The sequence below is a fragment of the Zootoca vivipara genome, chromosome 1, assembly GCF_963506605.1.
Source record: "Zootoca vivipara chromosome 1, rZooViv1.1, whole genome shotgun sequence".
NCBI classification, from domain to species: Eukaryota; Metazoa; Chordata; class Lepidosauria; order Squamata; family Lacertidae; genus Zootoca; species Zootoca vivipara.
The window spans coordinates 39,939,125-39,966,293 of NC_083276.1; the positions used below are offsets into that span (position 1 = coordinate 39,939,125).

Genomic DNA, 27,169 nt, shown 5'->3' on the forward strand with positions numbered 1-27,169 from the left:
ATTTCCTTTTCCTTGGGATGGTTTTCGTTGCTGCCTCCTGTATAATGTTACGAGCCTCCATCCATAGTTCTTCAGGCACTCTGTCCACCAAATCTAAATCCTTAAACCTGTTCCTCACTTCCACTGTGTATTCATAAGGGATTTGATTCAGATTGTATCTTACTGGCCCAGTGGTTTTTCCTACTTTCTTCAGTTTAAGCTGGAATTTTGCTATAAGAAGCTGATGATCTGAGTTACAGTCAGCTCCAGGTCTTGTTTTTGCTGACTGTATAGAGCTTCTCCATCTTTGGCTGCAGAGAATATAATCAATCTGATTTCGATGCTGCCCATTTGGTGATATCCATGTGTAGAGTCGTCTCTTGTGTTGTTGGAAGAGAGTGTTTGTGATGACCAGCTTGTTCTCTTGACAGAACTCTATTAGCCTTTTCCCTGCTTCATTTTGAACTCCAAGGCCAAACTTGCCAGTTGTTCCTTTTATCTCTTGATTCCCTACTTTAGCATTCCAATCCCCTGTAATGAGAAGAACATCCTTCTTTGGTGTCATTTCTAGAAGGTGTTGTAAGTCTTCATAGAATTGGTCAATTTCACTTTCTTCGGCATCAGTAGTTGGTGCATAAACTTGGATTACTGTGATGTTAAAAGGTCTGCCTTGGATTCGTATCGAGATCATTCTGTCATTTTTGAGATTGCATCCCATTACAGCTTTTGCCACTCTTTTGTTGACTATGAGGGCCACTCCATTTCTACTACGGGATTCTTGCCCACAGTAGTAGATATGATAGTCACCCGAACTGAATTCGCCCATTCCCTTCCATTTTAGTTCACTGATGCCCAGGATGTCAATATTTATTCTTGTCATCTCATTTTTGACCACATCCAGCTTACCTCCATTCATGGTTCTTACATTCCAGGTTCCTATGCAATATTTTTCTTTACAGCATCGGACTTTCCTTTCGCTTCCAGGCATATCTGCAACTGAGCGTCCTTTCGGCTTTGGCCCAGCCGCTTCATCAGCTCTGAATCTACTTGTACTTGTCCTCCGCTCTTCCTCAGTAGCATGTTGGACGCCTTCCGACCTGAGGGGCTCATCTTCCAGCGTCATAACTTTTATATGCCTGTTGTCTTTATCCATGGAGTTTTCTTGGCAGGGATACTGGAGTGGCTTGCCAGTTCCTTCTCCAGGTGGATCACGTTTAGTCAAAACTCTCCACTATGACCTGTCCATCTTGGGTGGCCCTGCATGGCATAGCTCATAGCTTCTCTGAGTTATTCAAGCCCCTTCGCCACGACAAGGCATTGATCCATGAAGGGGTTAGTAGCCATACGAGATCAATAAAGGCTTTGTGCATGGAAAGTGCTTCCATGTGACCTAAAATGGAGACAGCCAATTTTTCGTTTTAGCAGCAGGTATTTGAACCACATGGGGGGGGGAATGCTGCTTAGGATACTTTTTAGCTGCCCAGAGGGGGAAATCAAGTGTGGCACTTTGGATCCCAGTCCTTGTGTCCATCTTCATAACAGCAATCTTGCATGGTGGACCTCCAGCTTATTCCATTGTATACTGAGGACTACTTCACAGGTTCCATGTTTGTATGTTGGTCTTTGAGGGTCTTTGAGGGTCTGCTTAAATGACACCACCAAAATGAAGACTGAAGGTTCAGTTGGGATCGGAGATGGGGTGGGAAGTGTTAGATATGCAAATAATAAAATAAAATCCATGATTATTATGGAACATAGATTTTGATCAACTGCAAAATATTTGTGGTGGGTTTTTCTTCTTCTTGAAGGTCACATCCTACCCCTTGTTACATCATGAAAATTCACACTGGTTTTATATTCTATCAGCCCTTTTCTCATCCTGCTTCCGCTGGCTGATCAATTATAATTGCTGATTTCTCTTACAATCCTAGTCATTTGAATAGGCCTTGAATTTGAAGAGCTATTGAAATCTTCCATACATCTGGGCTTTATTATATTATACTTCCATAATGAAGCTATTTTAACAACTTTTCTGAGTCATTGTAATGTTCTCTTCATATTGAAATGTGGTTATATTGCATGAAACAGATGCCTAGCACACCACTGCTAATTATGTCTGCTTGGAAGTAAATGTTGTTGTTTTAAAAGGTATCTTGTCTCAGAAGAGCCAGTGTGATGTAGTGGTTAGAGTGTTGAAGTAGGATTCAGGAGACCCAGATCCCAATCTGAACTTTCTCATAAAGCTCTCTAGATTATCTTGGACCAGTCATTGTATCAGTGAGGATACAGTGAGGATAAGCTGGGAGAGTGCCACATATACCACATTGAGTTTCTTGTTGTTCTTTAGTCGTTTAGTCGTGTCCGACTCTTCGTGACCCCATGGACCATAGCACACCAGGCACTCCTGTCTTCCACTGTCTCCCGCAGCTTGGTCAAACTCATGTTGTTAGCTTTGAGAACACTGTCCAACCCTCTCATCCTCTGCCGTCCCCTTCTCCTAGTGTCCTCCATCTGTCCCAACATCAGGGTCTTTTCCAGGGAGTCCTCTTCTCATGAAGTGGCCAGAGTATTGGAGCCTCAGCGTCAGGATCTGTCCTTCCAGTAAGCACTCAGGGCAGATTTCCTTCAGAATGGATAGGTTTGATCTTCTTGCAGTCCATGGGACTCTCAAGAGTCTTCTCCAGCACCATAATTCAAAAGCATCAATTCTTCAAAACAAATAATTTGAAGTAGGTATCTGAAGTATCATGGTCTCAATTTTTATTAAAGCCAAATAGATAAATCTTAGTTGGTAATAGTTAATGTAATAATCAATATTAAAAATGGCAAGGGAGAGGAAGAGTAAAAACGATATATAGGTTACCAGGACTGATCCTATCGTGAGACAGAGTGGGGCAGCTGGAGAGGCTGTCTGCATGGAACAGCTGTTCACTGCTATTTTTTTAAATAAAATATTTTTTACTTTTAAAAATTCTCAGCCAGAATTTTTTATTTCATTTAAGGTAAAAGGTATATCTTCCCTTCAAAAAGAAAATCAGCCAATGTGCTGTCCTTAGGTGCTTGGTAGCCAGCCTCCTTGGTTTCCTGCACTTCAATTAAAGCTCAGGGAAGACATCATATGGTAATTCCTGCCAATGGGTTTTTTTTTAATCAGGAAGCAAGAGCAACCAGGGAGGCTGCAAAGATATGGATAGAAAGAAAGAAACGCCCAGCACATCAGGTGGCTGAATGTGCAGTATGTAGTTTTCTAGCTTCTTTGCAAGAAACAGAAGCTTCTTTCACAGGAGAAGAAAACTTTTGCGAAATTTAGTAACTAGTTTTGTCACAGCACTAAGTCTTTGCCATACAATGAGCAGATGCCTAGTATTGGCATCAGTGAGTAAACACTGAGCAACAGGCTGGTTGCCAAAACTATTTACTGGCAGATGGTAAGAAGCTCTAAGTTGGCATCTAAGGAAACAGCTTATTGCAATCTCCTCATCACAGCCAATGATTGAAAATTAGAGGAGGAAATCCTTTGGGACTTTCCAGCAGTTACACATTGGCCTCTTGCCTAGAGCCTTTTTTATTTTATTTTACAGTAGTCATTCCAATGACGGTGGGTGTGTGTGTGTGTGTGTGTGTGTGTGTGTGTGTGTGTGAGAGAGAGAGAGAGAGAGAGAGAGAGAGAGAGAGAGAATATGGTCTTTAAAGGGAAAGATGGCACAATGTTCTGCTGAATTAAACCACTACTGTCGATGGGACCACAGAAGAGCTTCAGGTACAGGGCAGTCAAGTCTGGTGCATGAATCCCAACATCTTCCCATAAGAGTAGGCCTCATTCTGTTAGGCTGCAGTAGTATGGTAGTCTCACACACAAACACACAAAAAAGTTTTGCCCTGTCCCATCCTCTTGGAATTTGTTATCAGGCTTTGCTCCAAAAGCCCTTTTATAGAGAACACAGCAAGCTGCTTTACAATGGATCAGACCATTGGTTCATCTAGCTCAGTACTGTCTGCAGACAGTACTGAATGACAGCAACCTTCCAGACTGAATATTCCCAGTTCAAAGCAACTACTCTATTCTGAACTTAAAAATGGAAAGCGTAATGCTGGTGGTCAACAAAAGAGGTTTAAAGACTGTCTCAAGGCGAATCTTAAAAAAACACTGACAAGTGGGAAACACTGGACTGCGAGCGCTCCAGTTGGTGTCATGGGCTTTGAAGAAACTCGATCTCAGGATGCAGGGGAGAAACGTGCTAAGAGGAAGGCACACTTGGAAAATCCACACCATGATCAACTCCTGTCTGGAAACCAATGTCCCCACTGTGGAAGGATGTGTGGATCCAGAATTGGCCTCCACAGTCACTTACGGACCCATAGTTAAAATCATGTTTATGGAAGACAATCTTACTCGGCTATGAGTGATAGCCAAAGAAGAAGAAGAATTCCCATTCCTACCTGGAGATGACAGGGATTGGACCTTTGACTTTCTGCTTACAAAACAGATGCTCTGCCCCAGAACTATGGCACTTCCATAGCATTACGTCATATGGACGTATAATTTATTACTGTGTGGAGCAGAGCTCTTCAGTTTGGGCACCCATATTTTGGATGAATTGAAGCAGGAGGAACCTCCCTAAATCCACCATTGGGTACCAGCGTCAACCCAAAGATCAAAACACATCTATTCAGAATGAAACTGAAATGCTGGGGGAGAGGTGTAACCATTTCCCCATTGTTTTATGTTTTGCTTATTTTTTATTCTTCAGCCCAAATGAAACATGTTTCAACTTGTGTGGGAGAGGCGCTCCTCTTTTGCTAGGAATCACAGGTAACCACTGGCAAAATAACCTAACCTGAAATCACTCTGAGCAGGAGGAAGAATTTAATTCATCCAGGTGGTGGCAAGTACCCACTGATACTGTTTCGGGCAGAAGAGAAGAGGTTCCAAAGGCTCCCATATACTGCAGCAGCAAATTGTTCATTTGTTTAAAACACCTATACCCTGCCTTTTAGCTCTGAAAGGTGTTCAAAGTGGCGAATAGCATGGTGTCCCTGTAGGACCGGAATCATTCAGCTGACACTTCCTGCCCTCATCCTTGGCGTTGTCCTTCAGCATTTGCCTACTGGTAACCTCTGAGGCCAAGAGAGTGGAGCAGAGGAGCCATGTTTTGTAGGCTACTAAGGTATTGACACATCAGAATTTTTGAGAATGGAGAGACAGCAGTTCTTATCTCTTTCTCTCTTTCTCACCTCTGGAGGGGAGCGGTGTGGTATCATAATAGTGTGATGTCATAATCCTGCCAGCCAGGTGCGCCCCCCCCCCCCCCGGCACTGCAGTATTCAGGTAACTTTAAAGTAGTTTTTAATGAAAACTATAAAAGCTACAACTACAATTCTTTTTTCCATAGGGGAAAAATGTCCAAGTAACAGTTGACAGTATACTGAATTCTGAAAATTAGGAGCAATCTCCATTGTCTGGTTGTAGTTAGCTCCAATTTCCTGATTCAACATATTCCTTATAGTTCTTGTAATAGTAGGAAAACATTTAGAACAAAAATAGTTTTGACTTTTATATTCTCTTTGTACCCGAAATGACTGCAAATTACTGTAAACTTCTGAAGAAGTGTGCATGCACATGGAAGCTCATACCAATGACAAACTTAGTTGGTCTCTAAGGTGCTACTGGAAGGAATTTTTTTTATTTTGTTTCGACTGTAAGCTTGTAGCTAAGCAGAATTTATTAATCTGAGTCTCTTAAGTGCAACATTGCTGCTTTTAATAATTTGTATTTGTAGCCTTACACATATTTCCACTTCTTTGTATGGTCCAGATTCAGCATGCAGTTTTCATACTATGTTGTGTATATTTTGGAATGCATATTATCTCACTAATAGCCATTGTAGTGTTTCTTTTTAACCCAGGCCTATAATAACGAGAATCTGTTCACTTCTTTTGATGGCTCATGTGAAATAATTGTCAACGAAGTAGAGTTGGAATCATTTGTTATTCCGCTTAATACAGCCTTGCATTGGCTAACATGTATCCCAGCAACGCTGGCAATATAAATGAGGATGTAAGGAGGAACTACCCCCCCACTGCTTCTTGAATTTGCATAATATGTAGATTCTGTGCATAGAGTTAGAATATTTTACAACTCTATACCCAAGGATAAAAATCACACAATCCATTAGGATTTGGTGTTTGTTACACCATCAATAAACCACCCTCTCCTGTTAGACCATGATATGTCATGATGATCTATAAAAGCTTACCCATGTATGACCTGCCTTAGTCCCATCTTACAGGGAAAACATCATTTTATTTAAAAAATGGATGGTGCCACTATTACCGCAACCTCTTTAGGAAAGCACATACTTTTATGGATCCTGAAATCAAGTACATTTTTAAGGCAAGTGGTATTGAAATATCAGCTTCCCATAAATACCAGCTGAATATTTTTTTTAAAAAAATGTTTTATTCAAATGCTGTATTTCAGATTCAAGTACAATAAGGTTGGCTTAAAAAACAAAAACCCACATGAATAGTTTTTAATTCTTTTAAAAAAGACTCAAAAGTCTTATAGCAAAATCCATTTAATGAGACTTTCATTGAACTATCAATGCACCAGGAATTAGGTGCAATATAATGTTCTGTACCCAAAGTAAACGAAAACAGTCACATACCAATAAATCAGTAATTCCCCCTCTATGAGAAAGTCAAGAAGCCCCATCTATTTCTTCCACAGTCTACAAACATTTTGCCATGCATTAGGAAATCACTAACCTGCTAGAAAGCAGAATGAAAAGAATGGGGAGTTAGGGTAAATCCACATGCTATGTTAATTACATGGGTAGAACCATTTAAGTCCATCCACCTACTCCCATTCACACACAACCATATGCCTCCCTACATACGCACAGTTGTTTAAATCTCCCTTCTCCTTATCTCTCTCTCCCTTCTTCCTCCCTTCTCTTTCCCTCCTAATGAGCCAATTAGGCTTAGAAAATTAGCCACATTCACAGAAATAGAACTTTTTTTTAATACTCAGCTTAATTGCTACATGGACATGCACATGCAGTTCACGGAAAGGGAAGGGTTAAGCATCCCTACCTAGTGGCCACCTCTCCCCCCCAACCCCCCCCTCATGCTGCAATTAGTCTTCAGGTGCTGTGTGAAGGCGTGGGATGATAATGGAAGTCAGGTTCAAAAGCCTATGGGCTGGAGATTCCCCATGCTTGGTTGAGTGGGTGTGGCACTACCATCTCAGTAGAAAGTGTTGGCAGGAATGGCAAATGCTTTATTATATCTTTCTACCGTACCAACATATTCGGCACCCTTTGTTGTCTCTTGTTTTTGACTGTATTTTTTAAGACACCAGAAAATGGGGGGGGGGGGTCTGCTTCTCTTTTTTATTTCCATCCTTTATTCCTTCCTACATATAAATTACACTACCTCATAGGAATCTATGAGAACATCCCAATGTACAGAGCTTGCCTTTGCATAAACCACATTAATTTAGAATATTGTGAACAGATATTGTAAATGAAAAAAAAATGACGCGTTCAGATCTGTTTCCTTTGTTCTGTAAGTGCCAGGGTTTGTTGGCAAGTCCCATTATTTTTCTAAGAATTATGGACTGCACTTTTATATGCTTTCTCATTGAACTTTGAATGTACACTCTTTGTTTATCTTAAATGTCATAAAGGGGGGAAAGGCCATTGAATATGAATGTAATATAGCTTATCCTGGACCAACAGCAATCCTGATCTAATAGTGCATGATCCCCCCCCCAAACTGTCATGAGCCCTACAGCACTGTCAGGATTGTTCTGGGGTGGCAGGCTCTGACAAAGGTGGAAGAAGCATTGTGGAGAGGGGTAGCTGAACTGGTGAAACTTGGGTTAGAGGAGCAGGGTAATCTCCCTTTTCTACTCTGATTTCAACCACTTTAGAAGGGGAGAGCAGAGATGCCTGCTCTTCCCTTCAATATTCTTCTGGAGTTGGAAGCCTGTGTGGTGACTGAGGAAGACATTGATCAAGCGGGGGGGGGGGGGCTGAACAGGAGGCTGCAGTACCTAAACAGGAACCTGAGCAGGAGGCACCACCTTCACAGATGGGAGCAAACTCACCTGCCTTAAAGTAGTGTGTGCTTACAATCCCAGTATTTCCACAAGCCGGAAGAGTCTGTGAGTGAACATGTCACACCTCAACTTTTAAGGCTTGGCAAGAGGGGTAGGGAAACTTGTTGGGACATCTTTGTTGCTTCCTTCCAGTTCTGAACTTCTTGCCCAACTCCTGAATCATCATGACTCCTGAGCACTGGGTCTGCTGCTGAGCCTGTACCTGGCTAAGTGTGTGTGTGTTGGGTAGGAGTCAGGACAATAAGATAAATTTCCATAGTATTTGATACAGTTAATTGTAAAATGATCTATTTGTATAACATACAAGTGCAAGAATTACAAACATATATGCAAACCTAAAGGCAATAAAATTTGGATTGAGGATCATCTGTTATATTGCTGGTATCACTGTATGTCCCAAGGAGATAAAAAAAAATCTATTGTCAAATTACTATTATGCAGTGAAACATGGACATGAGATTGCTCAGTGAACCTTTCATAGCAGAAAGAAGTTCAGATGGTGAGAAAGAGATTGAAGGATGTTAAACAAAACTAGATAATGCACAGAACATTGTCTACCTCAGCCGGTGCAAAATCTGAAGCGAAGAGAAGTTGGCCTTTCCGACAGTGTTGTGGAAGACATTCCAGGGATGGGAAACCTGTCACCCTCCAGATATTGATGGACTCCAACTCCCATAATCCCTGACCATTGGCCTTGCTGGCTCAGGATGATGGAAGTTGGAGTCCAAAACCATTTGGAGACCCACAAGTTGTCCATTGCTGCTCTAGTCCAGCGTTTCCCAACTTGGTACTCTGTTTTGGACTACAGTTGCCACCAGCTCCATCCAGCATGTCCTAGGTGCAGGGATGATGGGAGTAAGTCCAAAACGTTTGATGGGCACCAGGTTTGGGAATTCTCCTCTGATCAGTACTACTCCATATAGACCAAGGAGAAGGTGTTCCTTCATATACCACTGCCATTATAATGGGAACATTTGTGGGGAACAAATAGAGGTTGAACTTTGGCCTTCAACATGCTGCTATCGAATAAGTTTATTTTTCAGTGTAACTGGGAAAGGGAGTTGGAGGACCCTGAGCTACTACTCCCCTTTTATCTGGCAAAGTTCTCCCCAGCCAAGGTGTGAGACTAATTTAGAGGGTTGATAATGGTTGTCTCGAAATCAGAGGGGGGCTTTAGAAGCCCTAAGATCATTCTCTGAGATGAAAGGACAAGCTATTTCACAACAAGGAATTTGGCAGAATACTGAGAGGGTAAGTGCTGAGGAAGACGGCTGTGTTAAGAATTGAAATGTCTTTCATTGAAGAGAACAGATACCTCATGCCCTTTAAAATACTGCAAGTGAAGCAATGTATTCAAGTCTTGTGCCTATAGTCATGTACAGATCATCTGCCATGTGCCATGCTAATGCAGCTGTCAAATTCGGTCAGCCCTCTCTGTTCATTAATAATGGTGTCCTGTTCCCACCCCCACCCCCATATAATTTTCTATAACAGTAACTACCTGTGAAAGATTGTTATGGTGTGAACAGTGAGCAGGCAAGTACAATGGCCAAATGTCAGCAGAGCCTTTCGTAAGCAATTGCTTATTTGTAGTTGCTGACCGGAGGATCTCTCCTTATGAAAGATTATTATGATGCCTACAGTAGAAGCTTTGCCTGGATAATTCAAATCACTTTGTAAAACTCAGCCCAATCACCTGACTGTTTCTTTTGTCTCCCTATCCCACAGCAGACCCCCTGCCCAGGGTAGCCAGATGAGGAGAGAGAGAGAGAGAGAGAGAGAGAGAGAGAGAGAGAGAGAGAGAGAGAGAGAGAGAGAGAGAAGAGGACAGGGTCCTGTGCCTTTAATAGATGTAGCTGTGCAGAAGACAGAATTACTGTAGACTTTTCTCTTTCTATATTCCAAATCTCCCCATTCTACACTGCCTTTGTTTGAATTTGGACACCTTATTCCTCCCCCAAGAATTTCTTCCACTTCCCAAACTCCCTGGAATATACATTTACCGTAATTCACAAGCCCTACCAACGCACAGCTCTATATCAGACATGGACCTTCAGACCTCCCTGTCTGGCCCTGGGGGCTCTTCTCAGTCACACCTCTTCCCAGTCCACACATGCTTTCCCCAGGCTTTGCCCCTCAACAGCCCTGCTCCACCCCCTACTTGGTTGTGTCCTTGAACTATGAGAATGCCTCTTGCATGGCTGGAAAGAGGATGGAGGGGTGTGTGGGTGTGTGTACGTGCATGCAGATACCGGTATGTAGAAACCTCTGACTTCTATTGTACTCCAGCTACTTTGGCCTCTGCCCTACTGGTATGTGGTCTTTGTAAGGCTGAGGTCCTCTTCTAGGAGGTATACCTAAGACCTTGTTTGAGAGCTTTCCTAAAACGTTTGTGCCAGACCTTTGTCTTTACAAGCCTGTACTTTATGGTTCACTGCCCACTCCCCTCTCCTTTCATTTATCATTCTGCTTCTGTGTAGGAGGGGCTCTGCCTCTTCTTAACCTCCTCTAGGGCTGGGGGAACAGGGCAGCTGGTTTTTGAAGGATGGGTAGTGGTGACCTTTCATGCTAGCCACTTCTGGCATGGATCCAGCATGAAAACAGGGTTGAGAAGGGGACTTGAGGAAGTGTTGGGATGGAGGGAAGGGGGATGAGTTAGGACATTGAGGGGAGGAATTAATGGGCACTGGTGGGAAAACAGGAGCCCATGGAGGTAGAAAAACAAAGAAGTTACCTTTCTCCCTTTCCTCTTCTTCCTTCCCCTCCTGTAATTTTTTTTGAGGTTGTTGCTTGTCTTCTGTACATATAGATATAATTGGTGTTTTCGGGAAAGGTACTTAATTGCACCATTGAATTTGCCTGACCATGATTGTGATATGAATAATGTGATTCAGCTTGCTGTTATTTTCAGAATCCAAACTAATCTCAACCCCCCCTTTTTTTTTTTTAAAAAAAGGATTTATTTTTGTTTTTTAAGCTCTTGTTGATGAAAGCTTGAAAATCTGTAGTCTTTATGTCTGCTGCAATCCAGAAGAGCCTAGAGATCTACCATCTGCATTGCACCTACCTGGGGCTCCAAATCTTTGCTGCTAATATTTTTTATATCCCCAATCATTCCTCTGTACTGTAAATTTCTGGAAAGAATATAGTTTTGTTTTTCTTATGAATTATACAAATCATTTTAATGTTTTGTATTTATTATACAAAAACAGTTTCAGGGATAGTCTTTACATCATTTTGCATGCACTTGGATGAATTGTGTGCCACAGCCGGTATGTGGAGGATAACTCCAGTCCTTGCCCTTGCAGAGAGAGACCCCAGCATTTTCTGGCAGTGATAATTAGAGTCACAAATTGCCAGAAGCTGGGGACTTCAAAAATTGAAGTGGACACAAACTTAGCATTTTGGCACATTTTGCCTGCACTTAGAAAAGCCAACTAATCTCAAATGAAGAAGAAATAATTGATCTAAAAGGTTCATCATACAGAAATCACTGTGTGTATGTGTGTGTGTGCCCTACTCTTAAAAAAAGGTTTTTTTTTTACTTGAAATTGTTTTGTAGAAATTAAATTACTTAAAGGTTTAAGAGCTGCATTAGGGGAACATAAAACAATCTTCATTTTTTGAAGGATAGATTTTGCCATTCATAAAGACGTCAGAAAGTACTTTGATGTGAATTTATATTAAATGGTGAAAGATGGAACTGTACAGACAGGTGTAATGGTGGGGCTAATATGAATCTAGCAGCATTGGTACAGTCTTTTTTGGAGGTCACTTGTAGTCAAGTAAGATTGTCCTTTCCCTTCCTCCCCCACAACAACCACTCTGTGAGGTGAGTGAGGCTGAAAGACTTCAGAGAAGTGTGACTAGCCTAAGGTCACCCAGCAGCTGCATATTGCCCGCCCAATTGCCACAGCGACAGCCAATCAACACCAGCCCTTGCTGCAGCCACCAATCACACGCCCAATCTCCGCTGACAATCTCCGGCTCGTGGCGGCAACAAATCCAATGTCCCCGCTATGCACTATCCGCATATAAGATGCCCCCCCAATTTTTAACATAACTTCTTCATAAAAAAGCCTCGTGTTATACACAGAAAAGTATGGTATATAAAAGAATACAGCCTCCCTTCCTTTAACCTTGTGCAGTTAAAAGTGAGCACTATACCACCCCTACTCCACCCGGGGGGGGGAGGGGAAGCAGAAGGTACTGATCCTGGCCCCTTCAAAGCCGGCGGTGTCTCTATCTCTCGTGTGTATGACTGAGAATTACCCTGTGTATGACTGAGAATTACCCTTGAGAGCAGCAAGTGGCAAATAAGATTCAGCTAGAATGGACCATTGATCGGACTAAGCATAAGGCAACTTCCCAAGATTAAGAGTATCTGTTGGCTGTGACTCCCAATTGTTGAAAATCACAGGTAGGGAGAGTCCCATTGTGCTTAGGCTTGTGGGATTCCCTAGGCTAGATGGAGCATTGGCCTGATCAGGGCCGTCTTAAGCATACTTATCCGGCGCCGTGGTGCAAAGATCCCCCAGTGCCCCACCCACCCCCATTTCCCAGAGTTTATGACCTTTTCCCAACCCTCTGCGGGGATCGCTCTCCTCCCGCGGGGGTTTGGGAAGGAAGCTGCATGCCCGCCAGTCATATAGTTGGCGGGGCGCAGCTTCCATCCTAAGCCTCTTCAGGGATCGCTCTCCTCCTGTGGAAGCTTGGCAGGCAAGCTGCACGCCCACCAACCAGATGGTGGGCATACAGGAGGGAAAGGGGAGGCTGCCGGCAAAGCCATGCAGCTTCCCCCACTCACTGGGGTGCCCCTGAGAGGCTGGCGCCCTGGCGCAATGCACCAGTAAGCCCAATAGGAAAGACGGCTCTGGGCCTGATGCAGCAGACTCTTCTAATGTTATTTTAAGGTCACCATGGGGGGAGGCTAGTATTCAGGGCCTAATTTCAGAAACTCTCGGTGTACATCAGACCACAGTTTACAGAAAGAAAGTGGGTTCCCACAGGTAAACAGGCTGAACAAAGTTGAAACTATTCTGGTACAATAAGTGGAGTGCTTTGACACTGCTGTCCCAGCTGCGGAAAATATATTGGCCAATTGGTAGCTGGTCATGCATAAGCCAAAAGCTCCAAAAAGGGCTCGGAGTGTTTCGGCAATGTACTCTTGGTTCATTCATCACAATTCCTTTGTTAGGCAAAAACTCTAGAAGTGTTAGGTAATGTCAAGGACATGGGTAGTTTTCTTTAGCATTTCAGGATACATGGGAACAATGTTTATATACATTACATACATTTTGAATTACATGTTTATCTCTGTGAACTTTGTGGTTAAATAGCTTTTTAGCTACATTATGTTTATCTAGATTTTATTATTTTGCTGTTATTAAGAGTCCATAGCTCGGTGGTAGAGCCAAGTTCAGTCCTTGGCATCTCCTGTTAAATAGAACCGGATGCTGATAAAATATTACATAAGCTTGTTGGTCCATGGGGTCACGAAGAGTCGGACACGACTAAACGACTAAACAACAACAACAAGCTTGTTTTTAATGTTTGCTTTTATCAGTGTTTTTAATGAATAATTTAGGCTGCTCTTTCTAAACTGCTTAGAGGTTTTCCGTCAAGCAAACAGTATATACATTATGTTAAGTTAAAAACAAACAAACAGTAGGTTCTGGAAAGACCCCTGTCCAAGACCCTGGAGAACTTCTGCAAGTCAGAGGAGATGATATTAGATAGATGGAAAACAGCATAAGGCTGTCTGTGTATATTTATTCAGTTATAGCTATACCTATGTATAAATGAGTAGGTGTGCTCCATGCAGAAAACAGGAATTTTTTGACATAGCAAAGACTATCTATGGCAGAAAATAACAAGGAATACCACAAAACCTCTTTCCCTAGGCATACAATAATCTGCTTAAACCAGGTTATACATAACCTCCCCCCAAAAGGAATCAAGCGCTTTTTGAGAGCTGAAAGATACCCTTAAATTGCCAGTGCTGCCTGCCCATAAAAAAAAAAAAAGAAATCCTTAGGTAGGTTTCAAATTCTGCTTTATTCCCCTTCTTTTTTTCCAAGCAGCGTGTGCTTTGATTACTGGCACCCAGCTGACAAAATCATTTAAATACTATATTTATCACACTTTGGGGAAATTATAAAAGGGACACATTTTAATTAGAATATATGCATTGGAAATATATCACTAGAGTGTTTGCAGCTTTGAAGATTAGGATAACACACGTAAAAAAATTAAAGGATTCAGTCCTGCGTTAGAACAAATTTTTACCACTTTAGATATTGCTTAGTATTTAGATTCCTCTGTGGAAAGTGAATTGGATGTTTTGAATAAAAACATCAATAATACTCGTGGAGACCCTGCTAAAGAGAAGTTAAATGAGCTGGTGAATGTTCAGTTACTGGCAATTCCTGGTTTTATCTTAACTTACCATACCAAATACCAGTGTACTGTTTCATTGCAAAAGAGTAAGGCTTCTTCAAAGATTATGAGAAGGAGCCCACCATCATATCTGAAGTAGCTGCATATTGTTGCCAAAGGAGCACATCCTTCTTCCATCTTGAAAACTTCCAAAAGTACCATACCCCAAAAGTCTCCACTTTGGGAAGTGAGCTAGGCCAGGTCTGGTCACAAAGCGCAGAACAAAAAGCGAAGAACAGCAAGGTGTCATGATTCAGGACTCTGATTTCTCAGGAGAAGAGAAGACAACATGTATAAAATATCAGACTAGGAGGAGGATTTGTCCTCAGAGCCAGTCTATGATGCTCCTGTTTCCTCGGGAGTCTCAGCACCAGTAGCCCGTAATGCCAGTGACTTTCTAGCCTGAAGAGGTTGCATTGCATTCCTCAGTTTCACAAGACCCTGCACAGTGGCCCAACCATCAGCTTCATCAATCCACCAGAGTCAATGACTAATAAAGCAGGCTGGGCCTCTTTGAGCTTTGAAGCTCCAGTCATCTAGAATAAGTCTAGCTGCTCCCTGGAAGCTGTAGTCCCATTTAAGGTTCAGTCTGGGTTTACATAGTGGTTGAAAGAACATTCAAGCCTGCCTTGTCATAACGTCCAGCCCAGGCATCTCTTGGAGCTACCCAGGGTGCTGTCCACCTTGCTGGTTTACCCTTTGGAATTTGACCTCTGCTTTACTAATCTGGAACTTATCCTCTGCTTTTTTCTGACCCTGCATTAATTGGAACCTGACCTTAGCTTGACCTGACAATGCATCCTGAGCTAATATTAGTACCATAGTCATGTGATCTGTTGTCCCTAGAACCTTGCCCCCTAGCTGGACCCAGTGCTCAAGACAGAATGCAAACCTGCATTGGTTGTCCTCTAGTCTACATTGACCCAAGTGAGTGGTTCCTTCCTGCTCTCTAGTCAACAGACTTGAGACCTTTGTATACACACACAGCTCCTCCATCCAGTTCCAATCTGACCAAAGCCTCACAACACACCCATTGGTTGGTTTGCAAGAGCCCAAAGAAGAAAGCCATTGTTCTGAAAAAGTTTAATACCCATATATATAAAAAAGGAGGAAAATCCAGTCACATGCACCCCACATCTTTATTAACTGAGCTGAGGATAACTTCCTTTTGTGGGCTCTCCTGGGACCACCCATTTTATAAGCTTTTTCTACAGCAAACCTATTGACGCTCTAGCATGCTAAAATTTCCCTCAATCTTCATGTGGCCTGAATGTTGTTAGTTTTGCAGGTGGACCTTCTGGCTTCCTTAGCTTTAGATGAAAGACTGGCAAGATTCTTCCTCTTTTCTTGATTTGATTCCAAATTTCTGCTGCAGTCTCCCTTATTTCCATCACTTCTTCAGAAGCCCAAGACTATTTTTCACGGCCATGCTACCCACCACAGAAACCCTCATATTTCTCCCTCTTTCTGGAAAACCTAATAGTTGATCATTTAATTGCTATTTTGTCATACTTCTCTCAATGAAAGCCCTGTTTTACTTGTGCAGCTCCCAACACACTTTAGAACTCTGATTTTCTCAGAGAATGACAATGGGGTGGAACTAGCACACTCATTCCCACACCCCACCTGACTTGAAGAGGGAGGGCTAGTGTCTCCCATTCCTTCAATCATTGTTAAAGAACATTCAAAGCCATTGGGAAGATCCATGTACTTTTGGGAAGATAGTGCTCCCCCCCCACTAGTTTTAGAAGCTTGTGTGGTAGTTGAACTATTACTACCCAATCAGACGTGTGTGTGTGTGTGTGTGTGTAATGAAATGAAATGAAATGGTGGAAACAGTTTTAGTACAGGTGCTGAGAGAGAACAAATATGTGAGAACAGAACACTGGTAAATGATGGTGGTTGTGGTGGTGGTGGTGGTGATGATGATGATGATGATGATTTATTATTTATACCCTGCCCATCTGGCTGGGTTTCCCCACTCTGGGCGGCTCCCAACAGAATATTAAAAACTTCAAACATTAAAAACTTCCCTAAACAGTGCTGCCTTCAGATGTCTTCTAAAAGTCAGATAATTGCAAAAAAAAGATAAAACCCACACAAGAGGATTTGATAACATGCAGAACCTGAAGAAATAACATCTAATTTATGTTAAGAGCGACTGTAATTGGTTTTCTTTTCCTCTACTTGCAAAACCTATTTGAGAGTGTCTTAAGTAAGGAAACGTATGCCAGCTACATTAGAAAGATCTGTTCTGATACACTGCTCTGCTCTGCTTTCCAACATTAGATTTGGCTATCACCATGATGTCACAAGCTGCGAGTCTGTGGCTCACACCACCATAACAGCTAGGGTAAACAGGAACGAATTTTTAACTGCAAAAAGGTGGGTGGTGGGTAGGAAGGAGCTATTTAAGAAAGAGTGCTAGATTATTGACAATCTGTAAAATGTACAAAATATATATCAGGAGTGAGGGAGCTTTTCCAACCTGACGGTTGCACTTCCTTCTGGACAAGTTTCTGATGCCCACATGCCAGTGGGAGGTGGAACCAGAGGCAGACATGAGCAGAGCAATGTAAATCAGTTTTACCTTTGTACCATACTTTGTACTTTTACACATACTCAGTCACACGCCGTTTCCTGTCATCCATTCCGGGAAGCAACACTAGCTATGATGGCTATGCTCTATCTTTGCTGTTGGAGGCAATATGGCTCCAAATATCACATGATGGGAACAACAAGTGAAGAGTGTCCTGCTTGTGGGCTCTCCATATGCATCTGGTTATCTACTGTATGAACAAGATGCTGGACTGGATTGGCCTTTCCTCTAATCCAGCAAGACTGTTCTTAAGGTTTTTATTTAGGAATGTATACAGACTTGGTGCCATGTAAACATTGGGCTAGCTGTGATGGTATTTGCACATTGTACATATAAAGACGGGACACGGGTGCCACTGTGGGTTAAACCACAGAGCCTAGGGCTTGCCGATCAGAAGGTTGGCGGTTCGAATCCCCACGATGGGGTGAGCTCCCATTGCTCAGTCCCTGCTCCTGCCAACCAGTTTGAAAGCATGTCAAAGTGCAGGTAGATAAATAGGTACTGCTGCAGCGGGAAGGTAAACAGCGTTTTCGTGTGCTGCTCTGGTTCACCAGAAGCGGCTTTGGCATGCTGGCCACATGACCTGGAAGCTGTACGCCGGCTCCCTCGGGCAATAACGTGAGATGAGCACCGCAACCCCAGAGTCAGTCACGACTGGACCTAATGGTCAGGGGCCCCTTTACCTTTACCTTTACATATAAAGACAACACTAGCCATGTCCCTTGACTGATATAAGAAATGTCAACTTACTACACTTGATTAACAAACAATCCCAATAGACTTTTAGCTTGATTCTTCTTGGCTTTACTGGGAAGACCTGGATTGGGGATTTTGAAATAATAAAAGTAATGAAAGTACTATGATAAGGTTCCCCATGTCCAATTGTCATGAGCCCTGCAATGCTATTGGGCTTGGACTTGGGTTGGCAGACCCTGATAGATGAGGAGGAAGAAATTGGGGTGGTGGGCTTAAGGGTGGGAACTGGGATTGGAGAAGGGGGCTCTCTCTGTTGTGGCTCGATTTTAGCTAGTTTGGAAGATAGAGTTGGGATGCCGGCTCCTCCTCTTCCTGACCTCCTGGCAGCGCAGAGAGTCTCAGTGGCAGCTGGGGAGGGCAACCCAAGTGGCAAGGAGCTTGGACAGTATATTTTTCCAGCGGCAGCAAATTATGGTTTGCTAAAAATGGAAAGTGTGGGAGGGTTCAGGGGAAGCGAGATTCTAAGCCATGGTTTGAGGCAACTCTGGAGAGGAAACATGTGAAGGGGTTCATTAATCTAAACCAGGCATCCCCAAACTGCGGCCCTCCAGATGTTTTGGCCTACAACTCCCATGATCCCTAGCTAACAGGACCAGTGGTCAGGGATGATGGGAGTTGTAGTCCAAAACATCTGGAGGGCCGAAGTTTGGGGATGCCTGATCTAAACTTACCCTTCGTTGTATGAGTGGAGCTGAAGACAGGGGAACCAGAGCCAAAAGAGGGTGAAGCCACCCATATCTCTCTCTCCCCCCCCTCTCTCTCTCCCCCCACCCCCTTTTCTTCTTCCCAGGAGTGGACAGTGCAGGGCGTGGTGCCATGGCACTGCCCTCTCAACTGTGATATTGCTATTGCTTATGCAGGTGCTAACACTCTGTCAAAGCCCACCCAATGCCCCCGCTGGGGCACCCATAGAGCCTTGACCTCGCTGCTGCCCTGTCCCATCCCAGTAGGTGGCAGTGATGCCACTGTTGGGGAGGATGGTGGCACCACATCGCCCCTCTTCTCCTGCTCTCTCTTTTTCCTCCTCTGCCAGCTGGCAGCCAGGGGAGAGATGGGTTACTATTGCCAGTGGTCCGAACTGGTCACTTGCAGAAAGTTTTTGAAATTCAGCCACATAAGAATACACCCCTAGGGGCTGCTGCTTGCCCACCCCTGTTCTAATCTTCTGAATGAAAAATGCATGCATGTTACCATTTTTAAACAAACGCGTTTTTCTGAGACCCGCAGAAATGTAGCCAATCTATCACTGAGCTAAACCTTGCAGGTATTTGGTCTTTTCTCACATGGCTCTCGTGTTCCCTGACAGGATGATGAAGTAGTGCTTCAGTGCGTTGCCAACATCCACAAAGAGCAGCGCAAGTTCTGCCTGGCAGCTGAGGGGCTCGGAAACCGCTTGTGCTTTTTGGAACCAACTTCAGAAGCAAAAGTAAGGCTCCCTTCTGCAAGGGTGTTGTTGTTGTTGTTGTTGTTGTTGTTTTTTAAGTTAGTGTAATTGATGGTCATTAATTTACAAATGCTATTAAGAAATTTAATTGTGCTTCCTATAATAGATGATATACTGTATATAGAATTCAAAATTTGCTAATTCACCAAGTTTTGCTGAATCGTATATATTCTCAAGTCAAGGCGTTTGCTGCCAACCACTTTGCAATTCAAGGTTTGAAACTCTGCTTGTTGGGCTGCGTGGCCCACCTGAGTGTGGAACAGTGGGGAGCTCAGACTGAGTCTAGTCAGTGAGTACAGTTTTATTCACTATTTTGAAGCTGATAGCAACTGATGGGAAAATAATATCACAACATTTCTGTGAGTCATGTGTTTATTGTCCCCATTTTACAGATTGGGAATTGGAGGTGGGAGATGGCGGCTTATCTGACTCAACTTTCTGAATAGGAACATTCAGAACATTATGTCCATTCCCCAGGTCAGGCTGGTCAGAGCTCAGAACCGGGCTGCTGCTTGAGCAAGGGAGCAGCTGCGATTGGGAGGCTATATAGGAGCTTGAGATTCCACTTGTTCCTGGCTTTCAGCCAGCCTCTTACATAGGCAGGTGCTTCTACATGTTTCCCCTTTCTCTCAAATAGCCTCAAGTGCAGCTAGATAGACATTTGACCGCAGTCTTGAACCTCCTGCTTGGCTGGCTGTCTCCCCTGCCCCTGTGACTAAAGAAGGGTCTGAGAGCTGACTAGGAAGCCAGGCAGCTGTTGTGGGGTGTGGGGAATCTCAGGTTTGATACACACACAGTGGAAGTTGCTCCCACTACCAATCACCATAAAGCTGACATTTATGCAATTGATGGATTTAAAGTTTGCATGCCCCGATCTTCTATGACACAAGTGTATGCATTCTTTGTGTGGGAGTGGGAGTTTATGATATCCTGGTCTGTGCACATGTGGCAGTTCCAGACACTTTAGGCATATTCAAAATCTAGTAATAGCAATAATTGTATATAGCCCTTCATCCGTAGATCTCAGGGGGGATCACAATCTAAAAATACAAGATAAAAAACACAAAACACATAATAAAAATAAGACCCCAAACAAACCAATAACTCCCCTCCCCCTACTTAAAGTTCCTGTAGTACACAGCACCCCTTCTGTAAAACAATAAATAAATAAAACCAACTTTTCCACCAGTAAACATGACTTGCTCTGTCAACTTAGCTACAAATAGTAGGTCACTGTCTAGTTTTGGTACAAACAGTGCTTTTACAGTTTTACCCAAGCTTTCCAAATGAACTTGGCCCTCAGCCTGAATTTGCTGTTTCATGCTGCCAGCTAGAGATACTGCCTCCCTTTCAGTCTCGGACATGGACAGAAACACATTCTTATTAAAACACATGTGTTACACCACTCCGCTACCTATAATCCCACTCCTGGCTGTTATTGCTTACTTTTGGAATCATCCCCTGCTTACACATTGTCTGCTGGAACTGGTTCCTGTTTTGAATGCCTTCAGCTTGTGTCTTTTGCCCCTGTCCCTTCTTCACTCCTGGACAGTTGCGTTTCAAATGTGTCTCCCATCCACAGTTGAAGCATCTGTGGACATGTAGAGCTCTGGAATCTGGCTCCGCTGTCATACTCCCTGTAGATTCTGGCTGCATCCTCCGGGAAGAAATGTATTTCCAGTTCTGTCTTTTCTCCCACTCCAAAAGTAGTCCGTTGGTCACAAATTCCACAAACAGTTGATCCTCTAGCATGGCTTCAATTGTCCCGTCACAACTGTTATTCAGCGATGACAGAAGAATATACGTAATGTTTTGCCACAGGGTTAAATTCCATTCCCCACTGACTCAGTTCACTGAAGAGACCTCCAATTCTTTGAAGATGCAATGGCAGAGAATCTCCAGGATTTAGGCCTGCCTTGTACAACTTCCATGTCAAGAACACCTTGCTGCCAGCTGTTGCATGGAGGTAAAAGTGATGCAAAGCTGTCCATATTGCCTTCGCACTGTCTGAGCCTCTAATGAGTGCCAATTGACTTCCACTCCCAGTGTGATAGTGGCTTGTGCTTTCTCTCCTCAAGATGCAGATGTTGCTCAAAAGAGAGGGATTGTAGATAGTGATTGATAAGAATTACCCCCAGGGCAACTGGACTCTAAAATTCTTTGAGTAATTGAGGTTCCAATTTGAGTAATTCCTTTCTGACAGCTGTTCCAACCACAGCCCAGTTGTGATACCCTGCGCCATCCTGCATTAGCTCTGCAGACACATCACCTCCCTGGAATCCATCAAGGAAAACTTACTGCTTCAATTTCAGCCTTTCTCTCTGCTGGTGCCCATCCAGACAGCTGCCAATTTACTGCTTGCTGGGCTCTTGTCGTTGTCTCCTTAAGCTGTTTGGAATCTCAGGTGAGATACCCACACAGTGGCAGTTGTTCCCGCTACCAGTCACCAGATAGTTCAGATAGTTTACTGTTGCAGAAGATGAGGCTCAGTAAAGCAGTTCTGGGAATAGACATACAGATACATACAAATACAAAATATTTCTGTTGCTCTAAATAAGTTCAGCGAGTCAAGATGTAACACTGGACAAGTAACCCTGTCAGGCTAATTGACTAACTGCGATGTAAGAAGTCCCCACCTTACACCTTTTGTTTCCAAACCTCTCAAATTATAAAAAGCACTAATAGGGATTTCTGAGGTAACACTAAACCTCTCCACTCTTCCCTATAGCCTTATTGTAATCCCCCTATCCCTTGTGGGTTTTACAAATAAAACGAGAGTACTTTTCCAGCCCGAACGTGGCCCGGTATCTTCTTAAGCTCTGGGGTGAATATGAGATTATTCTTAGTGTACACACCAGTAAGGGGTTCTCCTCACTTGAGCTTTCCCCACTGTGAAGCTTTCCTCCCTCCCGAGGAAACTTTGTGTCACCCTTGAACCAGTCTCCCTCTTCCTCCCCCTCTTGGTGTACTCAAGGGACAACAAACTATCCTTTCTGCCTTAGATAGGGGTTTTGTCCTTTTAATGAGTATCCCCACCAGATGAGCAATAGATACCTCTGCTGGAAAGATCACACCGGCGATAGTTTAAATGGCACTTTAACTTAACATTTAATGTCTTAAAGTCTTAACGGTTGCGTTCAAGTTTCATGTGTACAAGCATGTGGTTTCAATAGAACTGTTTTTGTTAAGCATATAATTACAAACCTAACCAATTCTTCATCTACACCTACTCTAGTAACCTACTCCACAACCTCCCACACGCTCCCGCTCCCAAAACCCTCTCTCCTTGAATTAACGGCTACCCATCCTCTTTAAACCCGTGGCTGTCCCGCCCCTCATGGAATGGAATGCCGTCAATCAACTAAGAGGCTGGGTTTAACACTTAACACCCTGGAGTTCTACTCAAGCCAGCCCAATCCGTCACACTAACCAACAGACAGATTAACTACAGACTAACAAACTACTGAGCTGACATGCATTAATCACAAATATAATCAGGGCACTGGGCTGTTGCCATAGTAACTGGCTTGGCTGACCATGCACCTGCGATTAATTCATCCAAGGGGTGATATATGCTCATGAAGAAAATTAACCCCTTTTCAAGTCCAGTTACTCCAGCTTTCTTGGGACAGGGATGCCTGGGTCCAGTAGCTTTTCAGAGTCAGTGCAGTGTGGAAATTTTGTTGAGGGATTGTTCCTGTTACTCCTCAGATAAGTTCCAGATCTGGGCAAGGCTGAACACTATGATCTCTCCAATGGATCTCTTCTTTAATTTACTGAAGTACCGTATTCCGTTTCATAAATATTCGCCTCAAACATGTTATTGATAGAAGTTTGCTAACAAACTTTCTATTGCTTTGGCATTTAACTTCCTTGTCTGCTGAACTGCTTCTGCCAGAGACACCGACATAAAGTGTAGCTTTAGTGAAGGCTGACTCAGTGAATAAGTAATGCAGCAGCGAGCTAATTGAATGTGTCTAAGACAGTGGATGAGAAACTGAGAAGATGAGGGGGATGAGGAAAATCTGCAACAAGAACAAAAAAAAGGCATGAGTGAATTAATGGAAATGCTATAGTGCAGGTTCTAGAAAGAGGAGGCAAGGAAGAATGAGGATACCAAAATAATTCAATTCCCAGCTGCACCTATGAGCCTACTTGGGCCGGTGTGTGTGTGTGTGTGTGTGTGTGTGTGTGTGTGTGTGTGTGTGTGGTAGCAAGTTGAGGCAAGAGTAGGGGTGCCAGACTCAATAGTGGACAGGACTCCTGTGCCTTTAATTGCCCTGCTCTCTTTTGCGTCTGGAAACCTTAAAGAGAAACCAGCAGACCCTTTGCTTGGAAATTAAACAAAGGGTCTGCTGGTTTCTCTTTAAGGTTTCCAGACTCAAAAGAGAGCAGGGCAATTAAAGGCACAGAAGTCCTGTCCACTATTGAGTCTGGCAACCCTAGGCAAGAGCAAGGCAGGGGAATAAACAGGTGGGCAACTAGAGCAAGTAGTGACTATCTACTGACTCAGTGATTAGTTGTAAGACTGCCCGAAGGTTTTTGGCATATAGCAGTCTTCTCCAACCTGATGCCCACCAGATGTTTTGGACTGCACCTCCTATCACCAGCAGCCAGCATGATCACTAGTAGCCAGGAATGATGAGAGTTGTAGTCCAAAACTTATGGAGGGAACCAGTTACAGGCAGGTAGCCGTGTTGGTCTGACATAGTCAAAACAAAGTACCATTAAAAAAAATTCCTTCCAGTAGCACCTTAGAGACCAACTAAGTTTGTCATAGGTATGAGCTTTCGTGTGCATGCACACTTCTTCAGATACACTGAAACAGAAGTCACCAGACCCTTATGTATAGTCAGAGGGTTGGGAGGGCAAGGGGTGAGATGGCTAAAGAAAGCTTTATCATGTATAATGAGATAAGAATCTGACTGGTATATAGAATATAAGCATTTTGTAAGATGCTTTGGGGTGATAGGATGTGAACTCATAAAGATATGGAACTTCTGTGCCTTTAAGAACCTTGGTTTTCTTGCACCAGTTCAGCTGAGGCTCAAAGAGATGCTGAGCAAGGGCCCAGGGTAGAAATAACCAGGGCAGTCTCGAGCAGGTCGGCCGCCCTGGCGCTGAGGGGCGGAGATCGCTCCGGTGCCCCCGCTCTCGCAGGCTGCAGCATGGTTTCCTACCGGCCCGGCGCCCTGGCGCCCCGCACCACCGGGGGTCTACCTAGAGCCGTCCCTGGAAATAACCCAAGGAATAATCGATAGCAGAGAACAGTGGTGATCCAGAGGCCACGTGGGGGCTCTTCAGGACCAAAGCCATGTTTCTAACAGGAGTCAGAGCCTATCTAAGTAATATCTGAAGTACTGGAGCAGATCAGATAACTGCGTAGGCTCTGCCCTTCACATGTGAGCTGGAAGGATCTTTAAGGCACCTTGCACTTTAATGCTTTTGAGAGGCCTCTGCCTCTTCTCTCAGGTAAGGTTTATGAAGGCTTAAGAGGCCTTGGGTGAGTGGTGTCTTACTGCAAAATAGGATGTTTAATGGGTTCAAAATGATCAATGAGCAGAAGTAACTCAACTAAGAGGACAGGTAACATGACAGATGTAAAGGGGGACACGATAGAGCTTTTCATAATAAAGCATGGTATAGAGAAGGTGAATTTTGTCCCTGTCTAATAATACTGGATCCAGGGACCATCCAGTGAAGCCCAATGGTGGCAGTTTCATGACAGGGAAAAGAGGCACACAGCACATACTTAACGTGGAATTTGCTACCACAAGATGTGGTGATGACCACCATCTTGGAAGGCCTAAAAAATGGGATAAGAAAATTGATAGAGGATAAGATGATCAATGGCTACTAGTCATGGTGGCTGTATATTATCCTCAGTATTTGAGACTATAAGCCTCTGAATGCCAGCTGCCGAAGAGCATGTGCAGGAAAGGGCTATTGTGTGACCAAAATGATCAAAGGCCTGGAAACGATGCCTTATGAGGAACGGCTTAGGGAGCTGGGTATGTTTAGCCTGGAGAAGAGAAGGTTAAGGGGTGATATGATAGCCATGTTCAAATATATAAAAGGATGTCATATAGAGGCGGGAGAAAGGTTGTTTTCTGTTGCTCAAGAGAAGCGGACACGGAGCAATGGATTCAAACTACAAGAAAGAAGATTCCACCTAAACATTAGGAAGAACTTCCTGACAGTAAGAGCTGTTCGACAGTGGAATTTGCTGCCAAGGAGTGTGGTGGAGTCTCCTTCTTTGGAGGTCTTTAAGCAGAGGCTTGACAGGCATATGTCAAGAATGCTTTGATGGTGTTTCCTGCTTGGCAGGGGGTTGGACTGGATGGCCCTTGTGGTCTCTTCCAACTCTATGATTCTATGATTCTATTCTATGATTCTATGTGTTTAAGTTCTGCTTTTGAGCTTCTCATAGTCATCTGGTTGGTTACTGTCAAAAGAGAATGCTGGACTAGATAGGGCTTCGTTCTGATCCAAGAGGGCTTTTCTTATGAGAACTCCAAAACCCTGGGGTTTGTGTTCAGTTGTTGTTGTTGTTGTTGTTGTTGTTGTTGTTGTTGTTGTTTGTTGTTAAGAACAACAACAACAACAACAAAAATTTAGAAATCCAATCTACTTTCTCAGAACAACCTTTGGTTTCTCTTCCTGACATCACTCTCTGAACAGAGCTAAGGAACATGGGCCCTGCAAAGGCAGGTTCCTATACCTCAGAGTTGCTGTCATGCCTGTAGGGCAGGAAAAGACCTAGGCAGCCTCTGTTACTCCGTCACGATGTAACTCCCATCCAGCTGTTCACCCTTGTTCCCCTACCTGATGAAATGGAAAATTTCACATTATTTAAATAGAAATTGCCATTAAGAAGTTGGCAACTGTGACTCATTATTAAAATAAGAGTCGCTGCTCCGCCTGCATGAGAAAGGAAAGCTACATCAAAAGAAAGTGACAGACTGTGGCATAACCACCTATTCCTGAATGACAGATTTATGCCTGAATTTTGCATGACCGAAATGAATTTTAATAATTAATTGCACTGTTCTGCTAGCTTAGAGAATTGTGAGGTCTGTATAACCGCTAACTGTTTTATAAATGCTGGACATTGAAAGGCCATGAATGAGGCTTGTTTTTTTTTTGTAGTTTACTGGCAAATAATTATCTTCAGTTTATTTTACTCCGCTTTTAAATTGCTTGGCTGACTTCTACCAGAACAGCAGAAAGTGTCCATCTATAAGATTTTGATATTTCAAGTTGCCATGGGGGCTTAATATTGGAAATGGGCAATTCAGATACCACAAACAGGTCACTGACAACAGGCCACTCACGATAGGATTTTTTTTTTTACTTTAACTTACTTTTTCCTAGAAAGGGAGGGTGGCAGTCACCATCAACAGAAGCCCTGTTCAGTGTTCAACTTAAAAAACCCAGTGTAAGTTGTGCTTGCACAATGGGATTCCGCCTCTTCTTCCCCTGCACCTTCCACACCCTCTCCAAATCTGCTCCAGAGGATTGGGGGAACACCTAGAACAGATTTGGAGATGAAAGGGAAGGATAGGGGGAGAATATTTCATTGTGCAAGGAGAAATCATTGTGCTAATGAAATGTTCCTTTTTAACACTATGTTGAAAACAAACCATAACATACCTTTTATTGTAACAGCACCCTTTCTCCCTGCAAAATGGCATGGAACCACAATTTCCCCATTCATTTAACTAAGAGCATAAATCATTATCTCAAAGAAACATTCTTCCTAGGAGGAAACGTTTGCCATAAACCAACATTTGCTCTCTATATCAGAATTTAATGCATTGGATCAACT

General features: G+C 43.3%; 1 protein-coding gene across 2 annotated transcripts in view; it reads left to right on the plus strand.

The window, feature by feature from the left end:
• The window catches only part of RYR3 (ryanodine receptor 3), a 264,337-nt gene that overhangs the window by 20,469 nt on the left and 216,699 nt on the right, over nucleotides 1-27,169 (plus strand). For both annotated transcript variants that reach the window (XM_060273292.1, XM_035110794.2), the window contains exon 2: nucleotides 19,204-19,323. In XM_060273292.1, the coding sequence (XP_060129275.1) occupies nucleotides 19,204-19,323 (120 nt within the window). The remainder of the gene's footprint in view (nucleotides 1-19,203; nucleotides 19,324-27,169) is intronic.